A 22836-nucleotide genomic window follows, 5' to 3' on the forward strand; every position below is an offset into this window, starting at 1 on the left:
TAAGCTAACTAGCTGTTGGCTGTAGCCTCATATTCGGTCTGCCAGAAAATGTGTAAACATATTTCCAAAAATGTTTCCAAAATTTTGCTTTATCAATAAATCATGTTCAATGAAAATGTCGTCATGTATTTATATGACCAGAAACTGTTGAGTTTCATTTCAACAAGCCGCATGTTTCAGAGGTTTGGGTCTGCTTTCGCCATTAGTCCGTATGTTGTTCCATCATACAGAACTTGACATAAGAGCAGAGTAAAAGCAAAGTGGTCCTGCGTTGCTAGTAAATCAGGCTCCTTGCTCGGATTAATACAGGAAGACATCAAACGCTCAGGAAACAGAGCTGTTGTGTAAAATCCGGTGGAGAGCTACAGGAGAAAACTTCCATTTTGCAGCAAGACCACGACTTTTCTGTATTTCTTGTGTGTAAAGAAACAGCACTGCATCAATTGGTCTCAGAGGAAGACAAATTTATGTCAACAGGAATAAAAGAAACAGCTGGATAATAAAATGTAATATTTCTGAAATTTGAAGGTTGCAGCCCAAATCCCTTCTCACAGGGTATTAAAGGCTGGAAGCAGAATGTCTGAAATACAACAAATATCAATGCTCCGGATCAAAGAGAGAAGAAAGAAATAGCACCTCCTGTTTAGATACAAGGTATGATTTAGCTATTTGGTCAACTGTGTGTGTGTGTGTGTCACAGAGGGTGGTGGGATTCAATCTTGCTGTGGCATCAAAGTGGGGTGGCCATCAAAAGCACAGCATCAGCGCAGGGATCAAACACGTCCCAGTCGCAGCAATCATCCACAGGGTCACAGGAGGACGACCTGGGTCAGACCGCCAGCCCGGAGGAAATCAATTTACACATACCTGCACATACAGCGATGGCATACAGATTCACCTTCAAGATGGTGACCTTGGTCTTCATGCGGGATGGAATGGTGATCAACAGAGTTCAGATCAAGCAGGAAATGTTTTAGTTGTGTGATTTGTAGTTTAAACCAAGTGTCACTTCTTTGGCAGCCACTTTGATTAGATATTAAAATCCCTGTGTTTATGGTTATTTCCTGCACAGATACTGCAGTAGTTTAATTCACTTTAAAACTATGCTAATGTCAGCATGATAAGTACAGCTATGGCTGATGGGAATGTTGTTAGTTTTGCAGGCATAAACTCCTGATGATGGCGCTGTATGGAGAGTTAAGGGATTACCGAAGGGACTACAATTCATCCTGAAAGGAACATGAATGTGGGGGCCCAATGTCACTGCCATGCATGCAGCCATGCTACCAGCAAGTCTACTGAGACACTTTGAATGAAAGTAGCATGATTTTCCAACCATCTGTTCAGGTGTCATCAGGTGGATGTTTCATTCAGTCCAGTCAAGCCCCTCCTGATCTCCAATAAAGGGTTAGTGTATGAGCAGGTGCACTTGTTGCACTTTGCACACCATTAAATGTACAACGAGGGACGTTTCAATGTAAGTATTAAAATATTCCTGCGGGCCCATCTAAGGAAAAGCACTGTGATCCCCGCTGCGAGTGGCTGACCAGAGGCTCAGACCGTACAGCCCTTGGCATTACACTCGTCCTCTGCGGCCAGGAAAGGAAAACAGCTCAGCGCTCTTGACTCACATTCTCTGCTCATCCAATCATGTTTAAGATTCCTGAGTGATGTGTGCTGTCTGCTCCCATCTGGACAACAGCTCCCTTTTCCATGAAAGACAGGACAGAATGTGGTAAACCTGCATGGGAAATTTATGTCTTTTTTTGTTTTGTGTGTGTGTGTGTGTGTGTGTGTGTGTGTGTGTGTGTGTGTGTGTGTGTGTGTGTGTGTGTGTGTGTGTGTGTGTGTGTGTGTGTGTGTGTGTGTGTTTTTAGACCAAAAAGGATACCTGGACTGAGAAATACTACAGCAACGAGCATGCCATGTCTAATGCAAGACATGCCACACAGGCTGGTACAGGCACTCACAAGATCACTTGTCGTGCCTGTAAATCAACAGGTCCCAGATTTGTTTTGCTTGAGAAAACAAGCACTCCATGTTCAGACCAATTTAATAACTAAGCTGTCCTCATGTGGTTGAGGGAAACGTTGATAAACCGAGTACTTCAAATGACACGAACCCATTACCAGAGTGTGTCAGTGCATCTCAATACATGCACATCTCACAGGCAGAGATGTGAATCTTTTAGCTCCTTAATAAGCTGTGTCTACACGCATGTGTCCTGCAAATTACCCACAATTAATCAATGTATTTTCTGTAAATAAAAATATCATAACTTATAGCATTATTTGAATCAACTCAATCAAACTCAGTAATTCCACCTCTGGAGTTGTTCCTCTTCTAAACACACTGACGTTCATCAAACATGTATTTAACTAATTTCTCATGTAGCTTGAAGCTGTTGTTGCTGTATGTTAAGAGATGCAAAACGAAACTCGAAAGTCATAAAATGACAAAAAAAAAAAAAAAAATAGGTGCAATGAGACAACAAAACGACCACAAAATGATGCAGAACAACTAGAAAGAGACACAAAACAACTATAAACAATTATTGATGGAACTATTAATGACCTATTTATTACTGCCTAGAACCAGGCTTTAAATGACTTTAATGTGCCTCCTTTAAAGCTGTGCCCCAGTCTGAACCCCCCACCCCCAAGAAAAAGCCTCTACACCCACCCCTGGACATTGCATAGTTTGTACTGCAAACAATGGATCAGGATTGAGTCACATTTTATTTCCTATCTTGTTCTCATTCTCTGACTCATTCTCACCTCTGTCTTTGTTATTCAGCAATCATAAGAGAGGCCTTGCTGACCTCTTCCCTCACTAATACTTGTTTTTCCTCCATGCAGAGCACCTCCACCACTTTCAACAGCCAAAACTTCTCCCTCAGGCACAGAGGCATCGCTCTCGCTGACCCTCAGCGACACTGAGACAGCCCCCAGACTGTCACTCAGTGGGGTGTGCTGAGGATGCGTGTGATCCGACTCCCCTTTCATCCAGACAGAACTGCAGGATGTTATACACAAGCAAGGAAGAGGGTGGCGTCACATTATCTGTGCTCTCTTGACTGCGCCAGTCTTCCGGTTTGGACTGGATGGGACGGCGTGGGGACTAGTGACAGACACATTCCCCCTCGATTACGCATGGAGCTTTCTCACAATATCACCAAGAAAGACTGCAGAGCGCATCAATTCTTGTGGAGTTAAGTGTTGAGTGTTGCTCTACAAGGTATTCACCGTAAGTCTGATCCACGCTTCATTTCCATGTCATTGTATCAGATTTGTTGTTGATGTTACATCAGTTACATCAGTTTTGACAGATGAGCAAATGACCATTTGGAGGAAGAGATGAGATCAAAACAATGTCCATACCTTCACATCCACAGGAACGATCTCTCCAGTGGAGCAGGGGGGATTACCGGTGCGACAGCTGAAACGCATTGAAAGATGGTAATCATTAACCTCTCTGAATAAGACGTCAGATCAGAGAGGTCAAGATTGCATCAATAACACGGTGAACCGCAGACACAAGAGTCTGTGCGTGACGTTTACTGGGGCGGGCAGATCATATGGAATAGATAGATGTGAGCCCTGAATCCTTTTTAATAGACTATTTCACCTTGCGTGCTGCTCAAAGAGAGGACAAGTGGAAACAGTCTCCGTGTAGACTCAACAAACTAAAGGTGCGTGTGTGTGTGTAATAGAGAGCATTCCTGACTGCACAAAACCAAATGAACATAGTATGTGTATCTGTACACACCGATTTCAATGTCAACGTGTGTGTGAAGCTTGACTGGGTTCCCCCTCTCTTCTCTCCAGGGGAGGTGTTGTGAAAAACTCGATGCACGTCTCTCTTCCCAGCATCTGGCTCTTAGAAGTGTCTGCGAACACATGGGCCCATTAGTTCCACCTCCGGGTGGACTCCCGCCCAGTCCACACTGATGTGATCTCACAGGGGCCCGGGCCAGCCCTCCCCGGGGACCCGTAACCACCCAGGCACCAGAACAAATAGCTCGGCGGTTACGCACTCTTCTTTATGGCAGGTGATTCCTTGCCCTGTTTCCAGAGCATACAGGAACTTCAAAGTCTTACACCCAGACCGTTGTTCTCACCCTTGGCTTTCTCATCTCTAACCTGCCACATAGTTGGATTCTTGGCCGTAGCCAGAGTGAGACACACAGGCTGAGGTCACTGAGGTGGGCGTCTAGATGTGCTTTGATGCTGGAGAGAGGGATTAAGTAATGAAAGTGTGTCCGTATATACTGCAGGAAATAAAGGAAGTTACTACACTACTGTCCTGCACATAAGCAAGGCAGCAGACAAGCATATTTCTTCAAATGTCAAACTACATCCTTGTTGACGGTTCGCTCAGCCACATCTCCCCTGGTTACTGTTGATGCACCTGTCTAGCTTTCCGACCTGTCACCGCACACATTACTGGCAGATTTACCACTCGAAATTCTTATTAATTTCTTATCTCTTAGCCAGTCTCTGACTGCAGACAGAAGTAGACAAAAAGCAGCTTCTCATCTTTAGTTAAAGTTAGCATCGTGAGCTGGCTGAAAGCACTGACTTTTTACCATTTGAAGCTGGCTCGTTTTAAAATGAGAACCTTGTGCAAGGTCTTAGATATCGACTCAATGGCTAGATACATGATATCGTGCTAAACGACTGAGACCAAAGCGACCTGTTCCAGGCAATGAGTCAGCATCCTCAGTTGATGGTTCATGTGCAACACATGGATGTGAAGATTCGGCATTGTTCTTGTATTGTTCTTGGAGAACTTGGTGCTAGTAGAGGTATGAAAAGGGATCAGATCAGATCAGACTGTTTCGTTCTAACACAAGCCTGTTTGGTAGCTTATCTTACAAACTTGTTTGTATTTTTCAAACAGGATGTTGTCATTCTTATAATTACAGGAGAAAAGGCTTTTAGGATGAGGACTGTTTGACAAGTATAACACTATGTTGGGTAACACTGGCTGGCATTGCTGGAGGGTAAACATCCCCCAATCCAAAGAACAGAACAGAGCTGGTAATCTGCACTAAACCCTGATATGATCAGTGCCATCCAATACCAGCTTCCACATATTGGAGAAATGTCACAGTGGACATGTTAGTCAGGATTTAATACATTTTTTAATGCAACCTATAACCTCACAAAATAATGCAGTTGCTTAAATTTCTCTTGGTACAAAGTCAAAGCTTGACAGGCCAGTTGTACCTGGTTACACATGTTGAGGGTTCAATTGGATAATCACTGTTTGGAGGTGGGGTTTAGCAAACAGTCAGTCATCTCAAAAAGACTGATTAGCTGAGTATATAGTTTTCTTTCCTGTCCATCATACTGGATTCAGTTTGACTTTAGCTCACAGCACACAGTGTGTCACAGTAAGTCATGTTGACTGCCCACTGAAGTGCTGAAAGATGGGCCAGGAGGAGTCAGAGAGGAGGAAATGGATGGCAGAGGGAGAGATGTGTGAGGAATGGAGGTTATCCACCAGCTGAGGAAACACGGCGGCTGGCATGTCCAAGCTTTTTGTTGTGAAAATCAGCTCTGGGGCCAATGAAAATGTTTGTGGAGAAATGTTTAAAACATCCACACAGGAAATAAGAAGACTACTCTTCATTGACAGGAAACATACATCCTCTTGCACACACATTAGTGCAGCAAAGGACAAATTCCTCCTGACACCATGGACAGGACTCATGGTTGTAAACGTACTTCCACCATAGGAACTAAATCTCCCAGTGGCAGAGTGTAGAGCTCTCATTGGAAAAAAAAAACAAAAAACAGATACAGTCTTAATGTAAACTTCCATTGTTTTCTCTTTATTGTGTCCTACTGAGCATCACTTCCGCCTTTCTGTGACCATTAGTTTTACTTCATGACAGACCTCAATGAAAGTAAATCTGAATACATGATATGCACTTGATATGTAAATATGTAAGAGGGCATTTTGTCAGATTTGTCTGTCCATTTCCTCTAATACATTACTTAACTCTTAATCACTGCTCGTAATTCTATTAGCTGCCTTCTTTGCCAGTGGAGAGAAAGCCATGTCTTATCTGCTGGGCTACTAAACATGTTGGATCCAAATTTCCTGACATGAATGGCAGACGAGAGGAGGCATTACGGCTGATGGAATCACAGAAACATGTCACAGAGAAGGAAGGTTTGTATATGCCCTATTTTTCTTTTTCTCGATCAACTTTAAAAGCCTTGTAAGGCCTAAACTGGACACCAAACAAGGGAAAAAGTGTCTCAGTGTAGAAACCACAAGAGATTCAGGTCTGCTGAACCTTCACATATAATGGAGGTGAAACAAACAGAAACTGTGGACCTGGAGATGACATCACCAGCCAAAGCTCTGTTGCCAGACACTCAATGTAGGGAATATCTTTTTTCCAACACTTGGCAAGGGAAACATGTACACTCCAATCCCCTTTTATTGCTATTTACCTCTTTGCCAAGCTTTGTTGAAAGCACATAGTTTCACAAGATGAATGTGAAACTGAAAAAAGACTCTACAGAACAGCCTCTACCAGCACCCAGCCCTCCCTCAGGTTTCAGCTCTGCATATTATCTGTGTGCTTCTAGTTGTCCTGAACCCAAGTCTTTTAGTGTTGATTCTTCCCACCTATAAAGGATTCCTGCAGGGATGTGCACTCAGCTTTTAGTGCTGTATCTCATTAAGCAGCCGGAGAGGTGCAGCAGCATCATAACAGATAGCTCAGGTGGTCTGACCCGCAACAGAACAGCACTCAGCCACCCCACACTTTTTCTAAATATGTACACAAGTGCACAGGAGAGCGCCAGTGAGCCCAGAGGAGACCGCGCTGGTGCTCGCTGCTACACCCGCGGATCATAAATCCACCATCGGACAGGCAGGCTGAGCCGGAACGTTTAGACACCGTGGGCCAGGTGATTTATGGATCGATGTAACCTCTGGAGTTTAAAAATAACAAGAGCAAATCTCGCCTGGGATGGAATACCTCTGCACTGCACTGACACTATAAAACCACTTTAAAGAGATTTCATCCACTCAACAGGAAAGCATGAGTTAGAAAAATTGTATGAGTTATGTGATAAAGAGGGTTATACATTATAAAAGACCCCCAGCCCTTATATTTTAATAAAATGCTGAAATGGAGCCAGTGTAATGCAGGGAGCTTAAAGCCTCTTTTAGCTGCTGAAAACAGAGGGAGTTTAATGAGACGTCGTTAATGGAAATATTATTGGAGCGCACTGTTAACAGTCTCTTTCCTCACCACTCAGGCCAAAACCATTTCCTTCTGACTTCTTTGTACATGCTGTTTAGATCGAACATCACTCACTCCCCAAGAGCCCCCCCTCCAACAACCTCAGCCAGCTCCCACCAGCTCCCAGCTACACAGACCAGCACCTGCAGGACAGAGGAGAGTGCCAGTAACTCACACTGTGGCAGATCCCAGGTCAGGCCTTTCTGGGTAAAGGCCTTGCTTGCACTTGAGGATTTACTCTGATGACAGGACCCGCCACTTCCTTACTGGGCCTCACGTTTAATGGAGCGCAAAGTTCCCTTTAATATTTCTACAGGTGTCAGGGACGGGGATGCTATAGAACAGGGGTCTTCTTTTAATGGAAATTTTCCATAAAAGCTCCTTTTTAAGTGGACAGGAAATATAAAATATGGAGCAAAGGAAGACTATAAGAGTTTGACTTTTCGACAATTTTGTTGTAAAACCAAACGCTAATTATTTTGCTCAGTTTATAGAACTTCTGCTGGTTGTTCATCATCATACTTTAGAGCTTTATCATGTGTTTTACTCAAAGTAAGAGAACACCATCCTATCTGTGTTGCGTTAAAGGACCAGTGTGCAGGAGTTAGTCGCCTCCAGAGGTGAGCTTGCAGATTGCAAAAAACTAAATAACCTGTCCCTCACCAAGCACATCGGTGAACCTACAGTGGCTGTGAAAATTTTGAAAGGCTCTACAGCCAGTATACGGTTTTTTGGGTAGCACGGTGGCTCAAGTGGTAACACTGTCGCCTCACAGCTAGAAGGTCCCCAGTTCGAATCTCGCTGTGGTGCTGGCGCTAGTGGCGTGTCCTCCACCATGCCTTTGGTGCTGCTGCTCGAGGAAAATAGGGGGCCTTTCTGTGTGGAGTTTGCATGTTCTCCCCGTGTTCACCCGGGGTTTCCTCTGTAATAACCCCACTAAAAACATGCAAGAAGATCACCACCTGACCAATGGTGACAAAAAAAAGTGGTGGGCAGCTGGCAGCCCACCGCTCCTGGTCTGCCGCGGAGGATCGACAGTCCGAGGATGGGTCAAATGCGGAAATATAATTTCACGAGAAGCATGGCGTGTAGTGTAACTCACTTATGTGACGTGATAAAGTACGTTTCTTCTTTCTTCTTCTTCTTGTCCATTCTGGGCTACTGTAGAAACATGGCGGCGTAAAATGGCAGCCTCCATGGAAGAGGACGTGCTTCCTCTATAGATATAAAGACCTCATTCTAAGGCAACAAAAAGGCAATATGTCTTATGTTCAGGTGATTATACACGAATGAAAACATAATTATGATTATTATATTCAATTTTTGCCGATAGATGCCCCGAAAATGCACCTTAAAATGTTAGTTGTAGAGTGTGTAGCCAAGATATCCTCCTCTCACACACCTTTCGTCACACCACAGGACAGCACAATTTGTCTTCATTTGCTGCTCACCCAAAAAAAATAATGTATGCATTGGATACCAAAGATCGCAAATTTAACTTTTAATGAGGGAATGCAGACAGATTGCTGTTCTTCTGTTAACACTTTGGATATCTGCAGCGCACACAAGAAGCGTTCTCTGTGGTAGGTGTTATTGTGTTTAAAGGCACTGAGGAACAATCTAGCGCTGTTTCCCCAACCACATACAGCTGTCATCATCTGCATTCACAAGGCCTAGATGAGCAGGAAAACACTAATCATGTCATCACTGTGCTGCATAGGAGCGAGAGCACTATTTAGCAAGATAGCAGCTTGTAATTATGCTGTCCTCTAGGGCTGCGGCATTGTGGTGGGCCTGGCCAACGCCAAGAAAAGCAGTAGAGGAGCTGATTAACTTGGACTTACATCTTGCATTCTTTTGCAATGCTTTGCTGCACCTAGTTGCTGGTGCTCCCTAAACGATCGTCTCTAATGGTGTTCGTTAATGCCAAGTTTATGTTCCTGAAATACCTCAAAGGCCTCTGTGCACACACAGCGTAAACACACAAATGGAAACATGGTGCCGTACAAAATTTTTTCTCTGCTGTTGTTGGCTCCTGACTGAACTTTTTATTGTCTGCTGCCATGCTAGAGGCTCTATAAGGCTCTACTTAGCGGTGATTTGAGCTAAATGCTAACAACGGCGTGTTAATGGCCACACATTTTGCACGGTGCTGTCATGATGATGTTTAGCAGGTGTAATGTTTACCACTTTAGTTTGGTGTGTTAGCATGCTATAATATAGTGCTGATTAGTCTTAAATGCAAGAAGCAATGACTCTAGCTTTGCAGGTATTTTGCCAAGCAAATTCAAACAAATTTAAAATCTGACTTGATGACGGAGCTAAAGATGAAAGGTCGGGGGATCACCAAAGTGATCACAAATCATTCAAGAGGAACGTGGATGTCTGTATGAAATGTCATAGCAGTCCATCGAATAGTTGTGGACCCATTTCACTCAAAACTGCAAAAGTCTCAACCTGCTCCACCATTGTTTCTCCTCCTTACTGTCTCCTTAACACATTTTACCATTACAAAGCACCCATGCTCATTGCATCACTGGTCAAAATCCTATGCACTGATCTTGGATGAGGAGTGCTGGACAGAGCTCTGAAGACAGACCTGCCTCTCCCTTGGGAGACCCTTGAGGTATTTTTGGGCTGCACCATAGACTTCCCCTGACATTTAACATATTGCCAGTCTAACATTTGGAGGTGCACATACCAGACAATAACCCAGCTATCACTAGGGCCACCTAGTCTTAATGTTTTTGGAGAGACATGAAGACTATTCCTTGCTTGGTCTCAGTCTTCAACTGGGCTCTCACTGCATCTGTTGTAACTCAGTGTCTGTTGTAACCAGCTTTAGACCTTCTGAAATATGCTTGGACCTGCTTCAGGTGGACTTCATCACTGTACAAGCACATTAACAAGGACATCTCCAGCAAATGGGTGGCATGGAAAAGGAGCTTCCATAGTAGGAATGCTTTGCAAAGATATCCTGGTACAAGCTGTTAGCATGGCATTCCTGGTCAGTATAATTAACTTGTTTTGTATGTAATTTGTATGCATTTTAAAATGTGTAAATATCATGTATCACAATAAGTTACAATACCTGGTTTCAAATCTGTAACTTTGACAAATAGAACATTTAAAGAGAGGGAGTGTGAAGCACGTAATAATAACAAAATAACTTCGACGAACACACTGAAGATACGGTTATGGATCGCAGTGTTTTACATGCATGGATTTTACTACATAAACAACTCTGTGTTTTGTCAGTGACGGCTGGTGAACGTCCACAGAAGAGCGCAGCTCAGCCAATGAGGTGAAATGAGGAAAATCTTATTTTGTGCTTTTGCAAAAACATAGCTGTGCGCTGCCACTAAATCATGTGAAATTCTATAAACAGAGGTGATACAAGTGCATACCAGAGTTTTCCGACACACACACAGTGTCTGCTTTATGTCCTGCCACAATAACATCAAATACCTTAATCCAATAGGGGAAACCTCCAAAGAATACAGAGTGAGAACACAGGTTTTGGGAGGTTGTGTCTGCATCACATCTTTTGATAATTGTACAAATTGGCAACACTACAAATAAAAACCTCCACAGGCCACCTGCTTCTGGCACAACCTGCTGTGTGTTAAAAAGGAAAAACAGCTCAATGCATTTTCTATGGAGAAAACCTATGAGAGTTTAAACATTAATTTCAACAAGCTGTTTTATCCAGCGGTATCTATGCAGTCCTTCACCCAGGATCCAGCAGCGTAGCAATGGTGTGAAGATTAGAGGCTTATCCAATTAGCCTTGTGCTAAGACCGCCTGAGCCAATCAGGCACATCTAAAGGCTACATCCACACGGAAGTGCTGCCAGGCCGCCACAGATCAATAGAGCCACGGAGAAAAGTGAGAGGTGTCCTCTGTTTTTCACAAACTGATATTCAATTAATGCCTCCTTTCTCAAACTGGTGCTGAATTCAAGTATTAGAGAGGGGAAAGCTTAGATAATTCAAGCGTGAATGATGTTATTGCTGCTCAGAGAGACCCCACACTGTGTCTTTCTCATTGTTCAGACACAGATTTAAAAAAAGATGAGGAAAAAGTTGGATTCAGTAGATGCAGGTTAAGAGCTTCTTGTGCGGCGTTTTAATGTTATTATTAAATGACTATATTGCAGACACAGATATTGTTTGATTTACATAGAATTTCACGTTTTGATGAAACTCAATTCCCCAAATGAAACACTAAACCAAGAGGGTTCTTGCACTGTTATTGTCGTATTTCCACTCAAACGTTATAATAATGATGGATGAGACTTGGTGGTCGATAAAACATCCTGCAAATAAAGACAAACCGCTGAGTTGGACTGACTCTGACGTGCTGGCAGCACAAATTACAACAATTTGCCCGATGTCAGTCATAATTAGAGGATGAGCTGTGTCAAAGCCTTTGACATGGTGATTGTGGGCCACCTCTGTGGTTTTCCCTCATGGATCTTATTTTGAGTTCCCAGTAACAAGGGATGTTTCCACATTAATATTCTCCCATCATTCTCATCTAAATACTGTCCTCTGCAGGGAAGAAGCAGCACTGCTCCGCGTGTGGGAACAATAAGCGTGCTTTTGAATTGATGTGCATAAAAGGAGACAGTGTTTTTTTGTCACGCTTCCTACTCAGAGATTAATGTCACATGCAGGGAGTTTAAAAGGCAGTTGTGTGCCTTTCATGTTTGACATAATTCACCCTGCTGAGATGCCACCCTGGAGGTCAGCTGCAGAGTGCGACTGAAGACTCTTTCAGTGAAGGTGGCACAGGTCATCTATGTCTAAGAAAGAATTATGACTACTTTTTCCTCATCTGTCATCATGGTAAAGCACGGGCTGCATAGTCATGAATGTGTGTTTCCACCCACACAGCTGGGTGGTCCGCAAAGCTGAATGTGACCCCTATAAAGACCTTTGTGCCGGGCGGCTCTGAACAGCGGCTGCTCTAGCATGAACCTCACTTTTGTTGACGTGTCAAGGGGCACTGATTCACGACACATTATGCAAAGCACAGAGGATAAAATAGAAGGCCTGTTTGCTACTGAAAAGTATCACAGCTGACTTGTGTTTTATTGAATGAAATGTCACTTACTGCCATCTTTTTGTCCTGGAATGAAGATGGAAAATTTCTTTCTTTGGCTGTCAGTCTGAATTCATATAAACTGCATGACAAACATACAATTAAAACCCAAATGTGTCAGATTTAAAAACATTGCCATGCAAGCCGTGTGATGTGGGTTAGATGTTTCATCGGTCTTGACCTTGGTGACCTTGGCTTTAAACAAAATAGCATTAGTGCAAAAGTGTTTTCTCTTCCAAGTTACGCACAGATGAGGTGGCTGCTTGCCAGTGATGAGAGTACAGCCAGTGGATCAGCAATCAGAGAAGTTCCCAGCAGTGTGATTAGGCATGAAAGCAGCATTACGCAACTATTTTACCTTAAACTAAGAGCTTCAAAATCATTTTGATGCTACACTGACTTGTACAAAGGAGAATGGCTCCTCTCTCGTTCCCACTCTGACTCCCAAACACTTGCACTGTGTAACTTGGGTCGAGAGGATACGACCTTCCATGAGATGTGCATGACAGCGAGGACACACAGGAGGCAAAAGCACCATGAAACGCTGCCCGCTGCCTCTCGGCACCCATGTTAACCAAAGGGGCTGTTCAGACAGAAAGCTTCATTAGCATGATGCTAATGGACAAACTGGACAAACCTCAAACTGGGCTTAGCATGTTACCTGAGCTGAAACAGCTAAAGAGAATTCATATTTTATTGTATTACTACACCAGTTTTCTTACTGTGATATGTCAAACTGTTTTCCGTGAAGAGGGCCTATTTTACTGAATGGAAAGAGGTTTTAGGGGAATAAACCCCTCCCCTAATGCTGACATTGTTTCCATATGTGACGGCCCACACAGCGAGAATCTTAAATCTAAAAGCCTTGTCATCCCGTTTTAGTCTCCACACACTTTAAGATGACTTGCTAGATCATGTGAGATCACTTAAAAATCTCCTTTTGTTTTACTGCTGCCCACCAGGTCTGGGCCAAATCTGATCCAGGCTTAAAATAGCCCACATTTGGGTTCAATAGATTTACAACTTACAAAAACCCTGTGATGGACTGGAACAAATGAGAGGGCGGGGCGGGGGTCAACGGATTTGTTAAAATTCATCAGTTTCAAGTATTTTTGCAACAGGGCCAGTAAGGTCTGCTTTAATGTAAGTTAGAGTTGCATATGAAATGAATTCCTTTCTTTTCCTTCACCCTCAAAGAAAATTCTTGCTCCTATTGGTTCTGCCCACACACACACTCATGCCAGATCCAGGTACATCAAATGAGGCTCATTAAAATCAGGTGCTGATCTGTTCTCGCTGAAGGAGGAACCATCAGGAAGGTAGGGCTGAGTTAGAAGTTAGACATTTTTAAATATTATAAAACACACATAAAACCCACTCATATTTTTTTATAGCTGCCTACACACATGCATACAAACTCATCTATCTGTGCTAACTCATAGTAAATGTAGAACGTTTTAAAATTATCCTATAATTCACAAGAAAAAAAACCTACATTTTGTGCAGCATAAATGTCTTTTCTGCCCTCTTCCTGTTAATTGTTGTGCATCGTGATCATGCTTTTCAAAAGGAAGACACTTTACACTGTCAATGAAAGCACTGTTTTGAGGTGAAGTGGACTCAGCTGAGGAGTCAGCTAAGTCTGCCTCTGCTGTTCTAAACTCTGCGTTTAAAACTTGCCTTGGAGGCTGATATTACATGATACTGTCTAACTGGTTCACCCTGCATCAGCCCTGCAGCCTCTGAGGCTGTGCCTGATGAACTAGACATGTGTGAAATATCACTTTATATAGTTTCAGGAGGTTAGAACTGTAGTAAATTTTATGATCAGCGCAGGAATCTGAAGGAGCATAATGGCTTTCCTGTCAACTGAGAGTGAATATGTATTGTATTCACTGTAGCTATAACTTCATAAATACAGTACACATTGTTTCTTCATATTGTGTTTATTCTTTGTTAGCAAGATGTTGCAGATGCTGCCTCAGTGTGGGCCAGTTGTTGTGTCTCCTGCAAGAGGCTCATTATTCTCGGGATGAGCTGTCAGGTGAAAAAAATCTTGAAAAATGAGGCATTGATAAAATTCAGCTTTTCATAAAGGGTTTGCATGCAATACATTTCAGGTACACACATAATTCAAGCATGCAAGCTTGATGTTTTGAAAACAAAGTAAAATATGTGACAAAGGAAAATTTCAGTCAGTTCTTTGTGGAAGCATCTATGGCAGTGACTATTGTTAAGTTTGTTTGTCGTCCTGGCTGCATTCTTGGATATTAGCTCATGTTCAGCCAAGTTGGACGGGGAGCATCATAGCGGCTATCATCTTCAGCCAATAAATCTTTTATGGAATTCAGAACCAGGCTTTGGTTGTGCTGCTCGCTCGCTCCTGCAGTCTGAAGCCACTTCAGTGCCGGTTTAATCATATGTTGAAAGCATTACTGCCCTGTTGGAAAACTCGGTTTAGGATCTTGAAGGAGGCTCTCTGAGGAATATTACCATAACACCAACACAACAAAGAAATATTATTCAGATTGTTACATCAGACACAAGTCAGTGGATCACGGACTGCGCCTTTGGGTAGACTGAATTATTTAGGGCACAAACTGCTGCTTTACCACTCGGTATGGAAAGCAGCAAACCCTGCAAACCCAGGCAACAGGACAGCAAGTTTCAACGAATTGACCTTTATCACGAAGCATTTTGACAGCAGGAGAAGCACAGGTGTAAATAGTAAAATTAATAATGGTCAATTCCACTGAGCTGCTTCGGTTTCACAGTCCTGGCATTATGCATGCTGGCTCACTGTTACTGGGACACCTGCACAGATCAGAGCTGCTGTGAATATTGGTTGTAACACGTGCTTTTCCTGCTATGACAAATCATGATGTGTGCTGTGAGAGCAACCTGTAAGAAGCAGCAGTGCACCAAACGTCTGCCCTGTACAGTATGGACATCATGTCTTTGAATGCTGAATTAAAGTTTATATCTCAGAAACAGTGTGGGTCTGTAACAACATCATCAGCCAAAATGATGCAACTCACGAATCAGCTGGCGTGCTGGTATTTGTTAGCTGTGGTTCCTCACATCTTTATCTTCTACCAGTGATTGTGTCCCTTCTCACTAACTCTGCTCTTCCATTTTGAAGTCAGACACTTCACATCCTTGTATGTGTGAAATCAGGAGCACAAAACTAGATTCGTAGAACATAGTAGTTTGCATTTTGTTGTGTGAGTGACAAGGTGTGTTGTTTTTGTAGCTGCAGAGTATGGGGCGATAGTGGGCAGACATACTGATTCAGCAGAATTCTTCACCTGCACAGGTACTTTAGAGACAAATTAATTTCCATTGGTAACAGATGACAGTGCTGCTACTCTCAGTGGCGACATACTGTCGGTGTCACCATCATCTATTAAATATATTTATTTGCTGATTAGTCCCTTTTGGGTCCTTTCTTTAAAAGACTGGCTTGTCGAATTCAAAACTTGCCACTAGAGGGAGCTATAACACAAGTCATCTGAAGATGCAGAGCCAGCCTGAGGCACTGTATGTCTTCTATTTAGGATAGATTGCCTATTTCAAGTAGAAATGCACATTTTCCTGAATGATGAAAGTAACCGAGTTAAATATTGATGTCATTGACTTTTACAAGTCCCGTACTTGCAGAACTTCCTCATAGATGGAAGCAGCATGAAGCAGCAGCTCTCATGACCCCTGAATCAAACAGGCTTTTGGCAGTTCATCCTGCTCTTTTTCAGGGGCCAACTCATGCTATGATTTGCTCATGATTACAGCTTCCTTTCAATGATGTCCATCTTTGCATATGCACATATAAACCTCCAGCACCTGTCTTCTTCTTTTTTCTTTTTTATTTCACCCAAGAATTATTTAGAATTCATGTGTTTACTGCTGGGACGGGACAGAGGAAGCTTTATGATCACACAGCCCACAGCTTGGGATTGACAGCTGTTTCCACCACCTGAGATAGCAGGAGAATAATGAGGAGGGGAGAAGAGATAAACCCACCGGGGGATTTCAACAACAACAACAAACAAAAAAAAAAAAATCATGATTAGACTACAGGCCTGTGAGGCAGGAATAAAATGCATTTCTGCTGCAGTGCTAAATGTGAGCTCATTTGGTTTCTTCCTGTGCGTGTGTTTAGTTTCCTGCTGTAACTGATAACAGTTCAGATACAGTGAAAGTAGGACTGGTCATGGATGAAATGGGGCAGGAATAGAAATAGCTCTGGAGCCTGGGCTCCAGCAGTCTCTGGAGGGAGTGCTGTGTCAGTTGCCTCATGTGCGCTGTTAAGCCGATGGCTGTCTATTCTCCGTCCAGGTGTGTGTGTTTGCAAGTGTGTGGGAGATCCTGCCCAGGACTCACAAGCTCCTGGAATCCATGAGAAAGCATAAGGCCTCTGCCAAATACATTATGATTAAAGGCATTGACAAGGAATGTGTTATTGCCAGCTCAGATGGGGCCTGCATAATCTGGGACCTGGTGGAAGCCAGAACTCGCCCACTCAACCCCTTCTGTTTCTTTCCTGCTGAAACGAATTCACATCACAGGAATAGTTAAATCAATTTAGTTCTGATGAAGGCGATCGTCTAGTTAAACCGAGCAAATCGCTTGTAGAGCATCGTATTTAGTCAGCGCTGTAAAAGCGCATGAAGCAGCATTGATTTTCTCCTGGGGCGTGCTGTTTCGTCACTCTGCCTGTCTGTGGAGGCATTTTGTGAGGAGTCAGGTGCTCCTGGATAACACTGATCAGCACTGTCTGCTGCACCTCCCACATGAAACACAGGTCATTGTTAGTGGCAGAAAGAGAGAGGTGCTCAGTTAGGAGAAACATTTAAGCGTACGCTGAGCTGTGCATAAGTTCAGAAGTAGTCAATGCTGCAAACCTTCAAAGCTTGTGTCTGTGTACTGTAATGCTCCTGCCTCTGGTCACATTTTACTGTAGCAAGGCAGCGATAGCAGGGCAGTGTGACAGTCATAGTGCATTGTTCTTTTAGCTGAGGGAGTGTGTGTGTTCCCAGAGCAGACGGCATATATGACTCAGGCGACCAGATGGTCTCTGTTGCCTACTTCATGTGTCAGGCAAACTACCTCTCCATTTACAGGCATAGCATGACTGAACTATTAGGCTGCGACGCAGCAACACTGATCTAATTATGTGTGCTGCAGCAATACAAAAGATAGAAATACTGTCTGTCTGTTTGTATTATCATAACTTTGAGTTGGTAGCACATTAATGTTCAAAGGGTTGTGCTTTGTATGAGACATTCCCTCACATCAAAGACAATAAAATACAGACCACACATAGAGGGAGAAAGGCACATCTATGTCTTTACCGAGGTGCAGCTCCCTTTTCATCAAGGAGGAACTTGCACATGATATGAAATTAGATGCTAGTATTAGTCATGGGAGAAATCTTTGCAGGAGAAAAGGTACCTGACCTTGGAAGGGAAAAATGCAAAATTGCTCTAAAAATACCATCAAAAGCAGAGACCAAAATAAGAAGGAGACAACTGCCAAACCCAGAGGTGATTATTGTTTTGCCACAAACTCTCAAACATCCACGGTGCTACTGTACTGTGTGTGATAGATGGCTGCAGCTCAGAGGTGCCCCGGGGTCATTATTACACAAGTTTAAAAAGCTATGTTTCATCTAGTCCTTTAGAGTAGAATGATGAAAATACTCCAGTCGGTGGCTTTTTAGCAGTTTCATCACATCTCCCCCCGCTTTGTTTGGGGTCATTGTATCAGAGGGAGAGGATCCTCTTTGTCCATTGCTGGAGGTGTCTGCATGCATTGTCCCCCAGGCACCGTAGATCATCACAGTGTCTTAAAGCAGGTAAGACTTGCTGGTCTCAATCTGAAATTTGAAACCTGTATAGTGGAAATTAGATCCACTCGAGTCTGCAGTGACGGCTCACATGAACAGTTGGCATATTTGGTACATAGAGTGTCAGAGAGAAAATGATTGTTTGCCTCCTGCTCTTGGAGGCAGATGATGTTGAGAGAGGAGGTCTTTGGAGAGGCTTTGCGTGTTTGTACACGGGCCTTCAAAATTCAGGTTGCACTATTCTGAGCTCAGGCCCTTCTGCTGTGTGCACTCATGGCTGTTTCTTCTCTGCTGGTGGGATTATCGCCTCCCAACAACAACAACAACAGGTACGCCATACCATCATCAGCACCACTCTGAAGGCAGAGTAGGAGGCCCACCTTCTGAGCGAAGACTTGGCTCAGTCACTCTTCAGGTTGCGTTAGCAGCGAGGAGGAGAGTCAGTCCTAATGCTTTCGCTCACTGCTGCAATAAATCTGCAGTGTTTTAGAGTTAGTAAGACAGGCCTGTGTGATTAAACATTTCTATGTAGTGAGCAAAGGAGATAAGCAGTGCTGCTCTCCTCTACTTCATGGCCTAGGAATGATAGTAATAATCCAGGACACTGTAACCTGTGATAAATGCCTTTAAAGGCTTTAGCTAATGAATTTCCCCTGTAGGCTGCTGGGATCACACACACACACACACACACACACACACACACACACACACACACAGAGAGAGAGAGAGAGAAATATGCTCTGTTCTTGCCTTTTTTATTCTGAATTGAAAGAAATGAGTACAGTAGACCAGAGGTACATGTACCCCAGAGGGAACTTCTGCAGCTCAACGAATTTAAAATAAATTGAAATTATAATGTGATTAAACATATATATATATAGTCACATATTGAGTCAGCAGTAACACCTGAACACCAAAGGTTGTGACTGAGAGTGTGTGAAAGCTATAAGAGGAGTGGATAAATGGTTGGAATGTGTAGCTTCTGCCGCCGCACACCAACAGCCGAACTGTATTAAAACTAATGTATTGTAGATGACAGATAACACCCATTGCATTACACAGCTGAAAGTAACAGAAAAGTGACACCAGGTGACAGTGTGTGCAGCTCTTTAACACTACATGAGTCCCACAGAGCCGTTTTCTCCCTTACGGGACATTGTTTCATTTAATGTCATCTATACAATGGAAAGTCACCTGCTCGTCAAAAAAAAAAAACAAAAAACAGTATGACGGTTTTTGAGGTCTGCTGGCAGTGACATGAAGTGGGAATCCCCAGAGAGTAGTGAAGGATACAAGTGCAGCATTTCAAAGTGAAAATCCTGTTACATTTACTTAGTGTCTATGTGGCAATCTAACATGAAATAGCAGATCTGAGGATAGCAGTAGTGGATTGTGATTAAGTACATTTATTTATGCTGGACTACAAGCACAGCTTTGAAGTTCTCTAACTCTGCTTTTCTTACCTCTTTTATTTGATAGAAGTTTCTTTTATGATTTAAAAAGCATGTAATTGTACATCCTTGTGACCCTTTACATAAAAAGCAGTGTCTAGTTGAGGGTCCTTGTCATGTTTCATGTCTGTAGGGTGTTAGCACCTCCACTAAAGGAACATTTCACTTCTAAACTTCTCATATGGATCCATTCATACAAATATATGGGCCCCAAAGAGGAAAAATAATCCAATATTTCACAAAAATGATGACTGGACTACACATGAAGTAGTTCAAACTAATTCCACCTCCACCAACAATAACATTTCACATAATCCTTTGATGCATCTGTATTAACAATGTCAATTATTACGTCACTGGGGTCATTTTTCTGCAGAATCAGTAGTCTGCTGATAATACCCCTGCTCATACACTGAAGAAGAACTTGCATGGAGCATTGGTGCTTTCACTTGAGCAAAGGATCTGAGTACATTTTCCACCACAGATGCAAAGTAAAATCCAAACACTTGTGAGTCAGACTTGCTTGTGAACGCTGACCACATGAATCCAAGCCGTACACTGCTCTCTTATCTCCCCCATGTGCTGGAAAGTGGGAGGGGGCAGGCACACAAACACAAGCCTTCATCCAGGCGAAGTTGGGCGCGATGGGAGGGGAGCGCGCAGTGCTGCAGCTGGACGCCGGAGCGGCTGGTGTTGTGCTGGGAGAGGCGAGACGCTGCCTGTGACAGCGGTGTCGGAGTGATAATGAACGCCTTCAGTAAGTGCTGGGATGGATGAGGAAGGTTTACCGTCAGCGCGGGGTGGAATAACAGTGTGCCGTTGTGCCTCCTGGCTCCGCGATGGTGTCACTTCTGTGCGCTTTTCCCTCCGCTATCCGGACAGGGGACCCCGGCAGAGAAGTGACACACCGGCGTCGGAATTTACACAATTATCAGTCTGAGAATAGACGGGCGAGGGAGTAGAGGCGCTGTCATGGAGAAACAGAGCAGAGTCAAGGAGGACATGCCGACGTCGAAGGAGGAGAAGCGCAAAGAGAAGAAGCCCAAATCCGGGAAGCTTTTCCGAAAGAAATCGTTGAAGTCTGTGGGGAGCTTTATGAACAGAATCATCAAAACTTTGGGCACTTTCACCCACTTTGGAGACGCTGACGCGCATGACGCGGAGGACGACGATGGGGGGTTTCGGAATGGCGCACCTTGCACCCTCAGCGCCAGCTCTGGAGTCGCCAGAGAGGATGCACAGGTGTGTTGGGACCGCGCGGTGAAAAACACTTCGAGCACGTCTTCTTCCCTGTGCGCGGGCAGAGAGAAACTCCTCTACCACTACGGAGAGAAAATCCCAGGTGTGCTGGGGCTGAAAAACCACGGGAACACCTGCTTCATGAACGCCGTGGTCCAGTGTCTGAGCAACACGGACCTGCTCGCTGAGTACCTGGGGCTGGAGCGGTACAAGCTGGACCTGAGTCAAACCAGACTAAACGGGCTGGTGAGAAGTGATGAGACGCGGTTTTCCAAGGGAGAAGTCACGGAGCAGCTGGCATCACTTGTCAGGGCTCTGTGGACTCTGGAGTATACCCCACAGCTGTCCGTGGACTTCAAGGTACACAGAGAAGCCCACTAAATGTCAGCCTGAGAAACACAGTCTGCAGGTGGATGTGACCTTAAGGGCAGAGTAGGTTCAGGCATGAGAAGTGCAGGTAATATAAAAAAGGTGGTTATCATTAACTAAACACAGCCTGCTGCATTATCAGTGCTGAGCGAACTTAGCGTTGAGTCAAACTCAATTGCATGTTATGCACACAGTATGCCACAAACAGCAGTCAGAAGTGCACGGAGTGGCCTGAGTGGAAGACAAAAAGAAGGGTGTCACAAGTCTTACATCATTTGCTGTAATTGCCAGCAGTATAGAAACCATTCTCCCTCCCTCGTGCACTAACAAGCGTACAGTGCTTTGCCCTGTGACTCCAGTGTTTTCCTGCCTGGTGATAATGAGGCCGCTGCTCTGTGTCACTGCAGGCTGAGGTCGCGGGGTCAGCGGGGGCCTGACCCCCGGAGCAGGGCTGGGCTTTTTTTTTTTTCCCAGCAGAACACCTTATGTGACGAGGCTAAAAACTTTATTGATCCAAACACAGCCTGCATCAGTTTTTTAAACAAACCCAGCCAGTGTGTGATGATTTTAAGTAAACCATCACTTCCTAGCTGCAGCAGGAACTAGATTAGTTCTTTATTTCCTGACAGTGGAGTATGGGTGACTGCTCAACTGTGCAGTGGTGTTTATTTAGAAATTCATTGGCACAGGAAAGAGATGATTTATTAAGAATCATCTTCCCTGAGGATCAGGGGCTGAGCCCCATCAGGAGACCCTCAGGCTTTCCTCCTCTACCCACGCTGATGATGGGGGGGGGCACCCATACTTTATCTGCTTGCAGCTCTTTGCTCTGGATTTCTCTGAGCCACAGTTCAAGGCAAGGAGCAGATAATATGGAGCAGCGAACAAAGAAACTTCACAATGGATCTATTCTTGGAAATGCTAATTACGCTGTAAGAAAACGGTGTAAGTATAGCTGCTGACCCCCTGCTGCCCTGCTGTATAGGCTCGTCTTTCCTCACACTTGAATATATCATAATGAGGAAGCCAGAAGTTCATCTGAGAGCCATCTAAGTGCTGGCAGTTTTTTAGCCGCATATGAAATGCAGCGTTGACAGTCCCGATCAATTTTAACATTGATTCTCTCTTTCTCTTTTGCCGTCCCATCTGCTGTGCTCTACTCTGCCCGTCAGCCAGAATCCTTACTGTCAATAATTCCCCAATTCCACGTTCTTCATTCCCCCTCGTGTCTCACAGGGCGCAGAGATCAGATTTTTTCAGGACAACAATCAGAGGGAGCAGCCTGGAAACATCTTGCCGAGATTCAAAGAAAAACACTAAACACTCCGCCTTTTATGTGATGAGACGTTTCCTGTGTTCGAGCGCACGCACACACACACACACACACACACACACACACACACACACACACACACACACACACACACACACACACACACACACACACACACACACACACACACTGCTGATTCTGTTGGCTGTGGTTTGTCACCGTAGGAGGTCCAGAGTTCATGCAGCTTAGGCCTTCTGAAATTGCCTGTTGGGTAATACCACAG

At 44.0% G+C, this 22836-nt stretch overlaps 1 protein-coding gene across 2 annotated transcripts in view; it reads left to right on the plus strand.

The window, feature by feature from the left end:
- Window positions 1-20315: 20315 nt before the first annotated feature.
- The window catches only part of usp43b (ubiquitin specific peptidase 43b), a 60612-nt gene continuing 58091 nt past the window's right edge, over window positions 20316-22836 (plus strand). For both annotated transcript variants that reach the window (XM_070981451.1, XM_070981450.1), the window contains exon 1: window positions 20316-21271. In XM_070981451.1, the coding sequence (XP_070837552.1) occupies window positions 20645-21271 (627 nt within the window). In that variant the 5' untranslated portion in view covers window positions 20316-20644. The remainder of the gene's footprint in view (window positions 21272-22836) is intronic.

Source organism: Chaetodon trifascialis, chromosome 15 (genome assembly GCF_039877785.1).
Source record: "Chaetodon trifascialis isolate fChaTrf1 chromosome 15, fChaTrf1.hap1, whole genome shotgun sequence".
NCBI lineage: Eukaryota > Metazoa > Chordata > Actinopteri > Chaetodontiformes > Chaetodontidae > Chaetodon > Chaetodon trifascialis.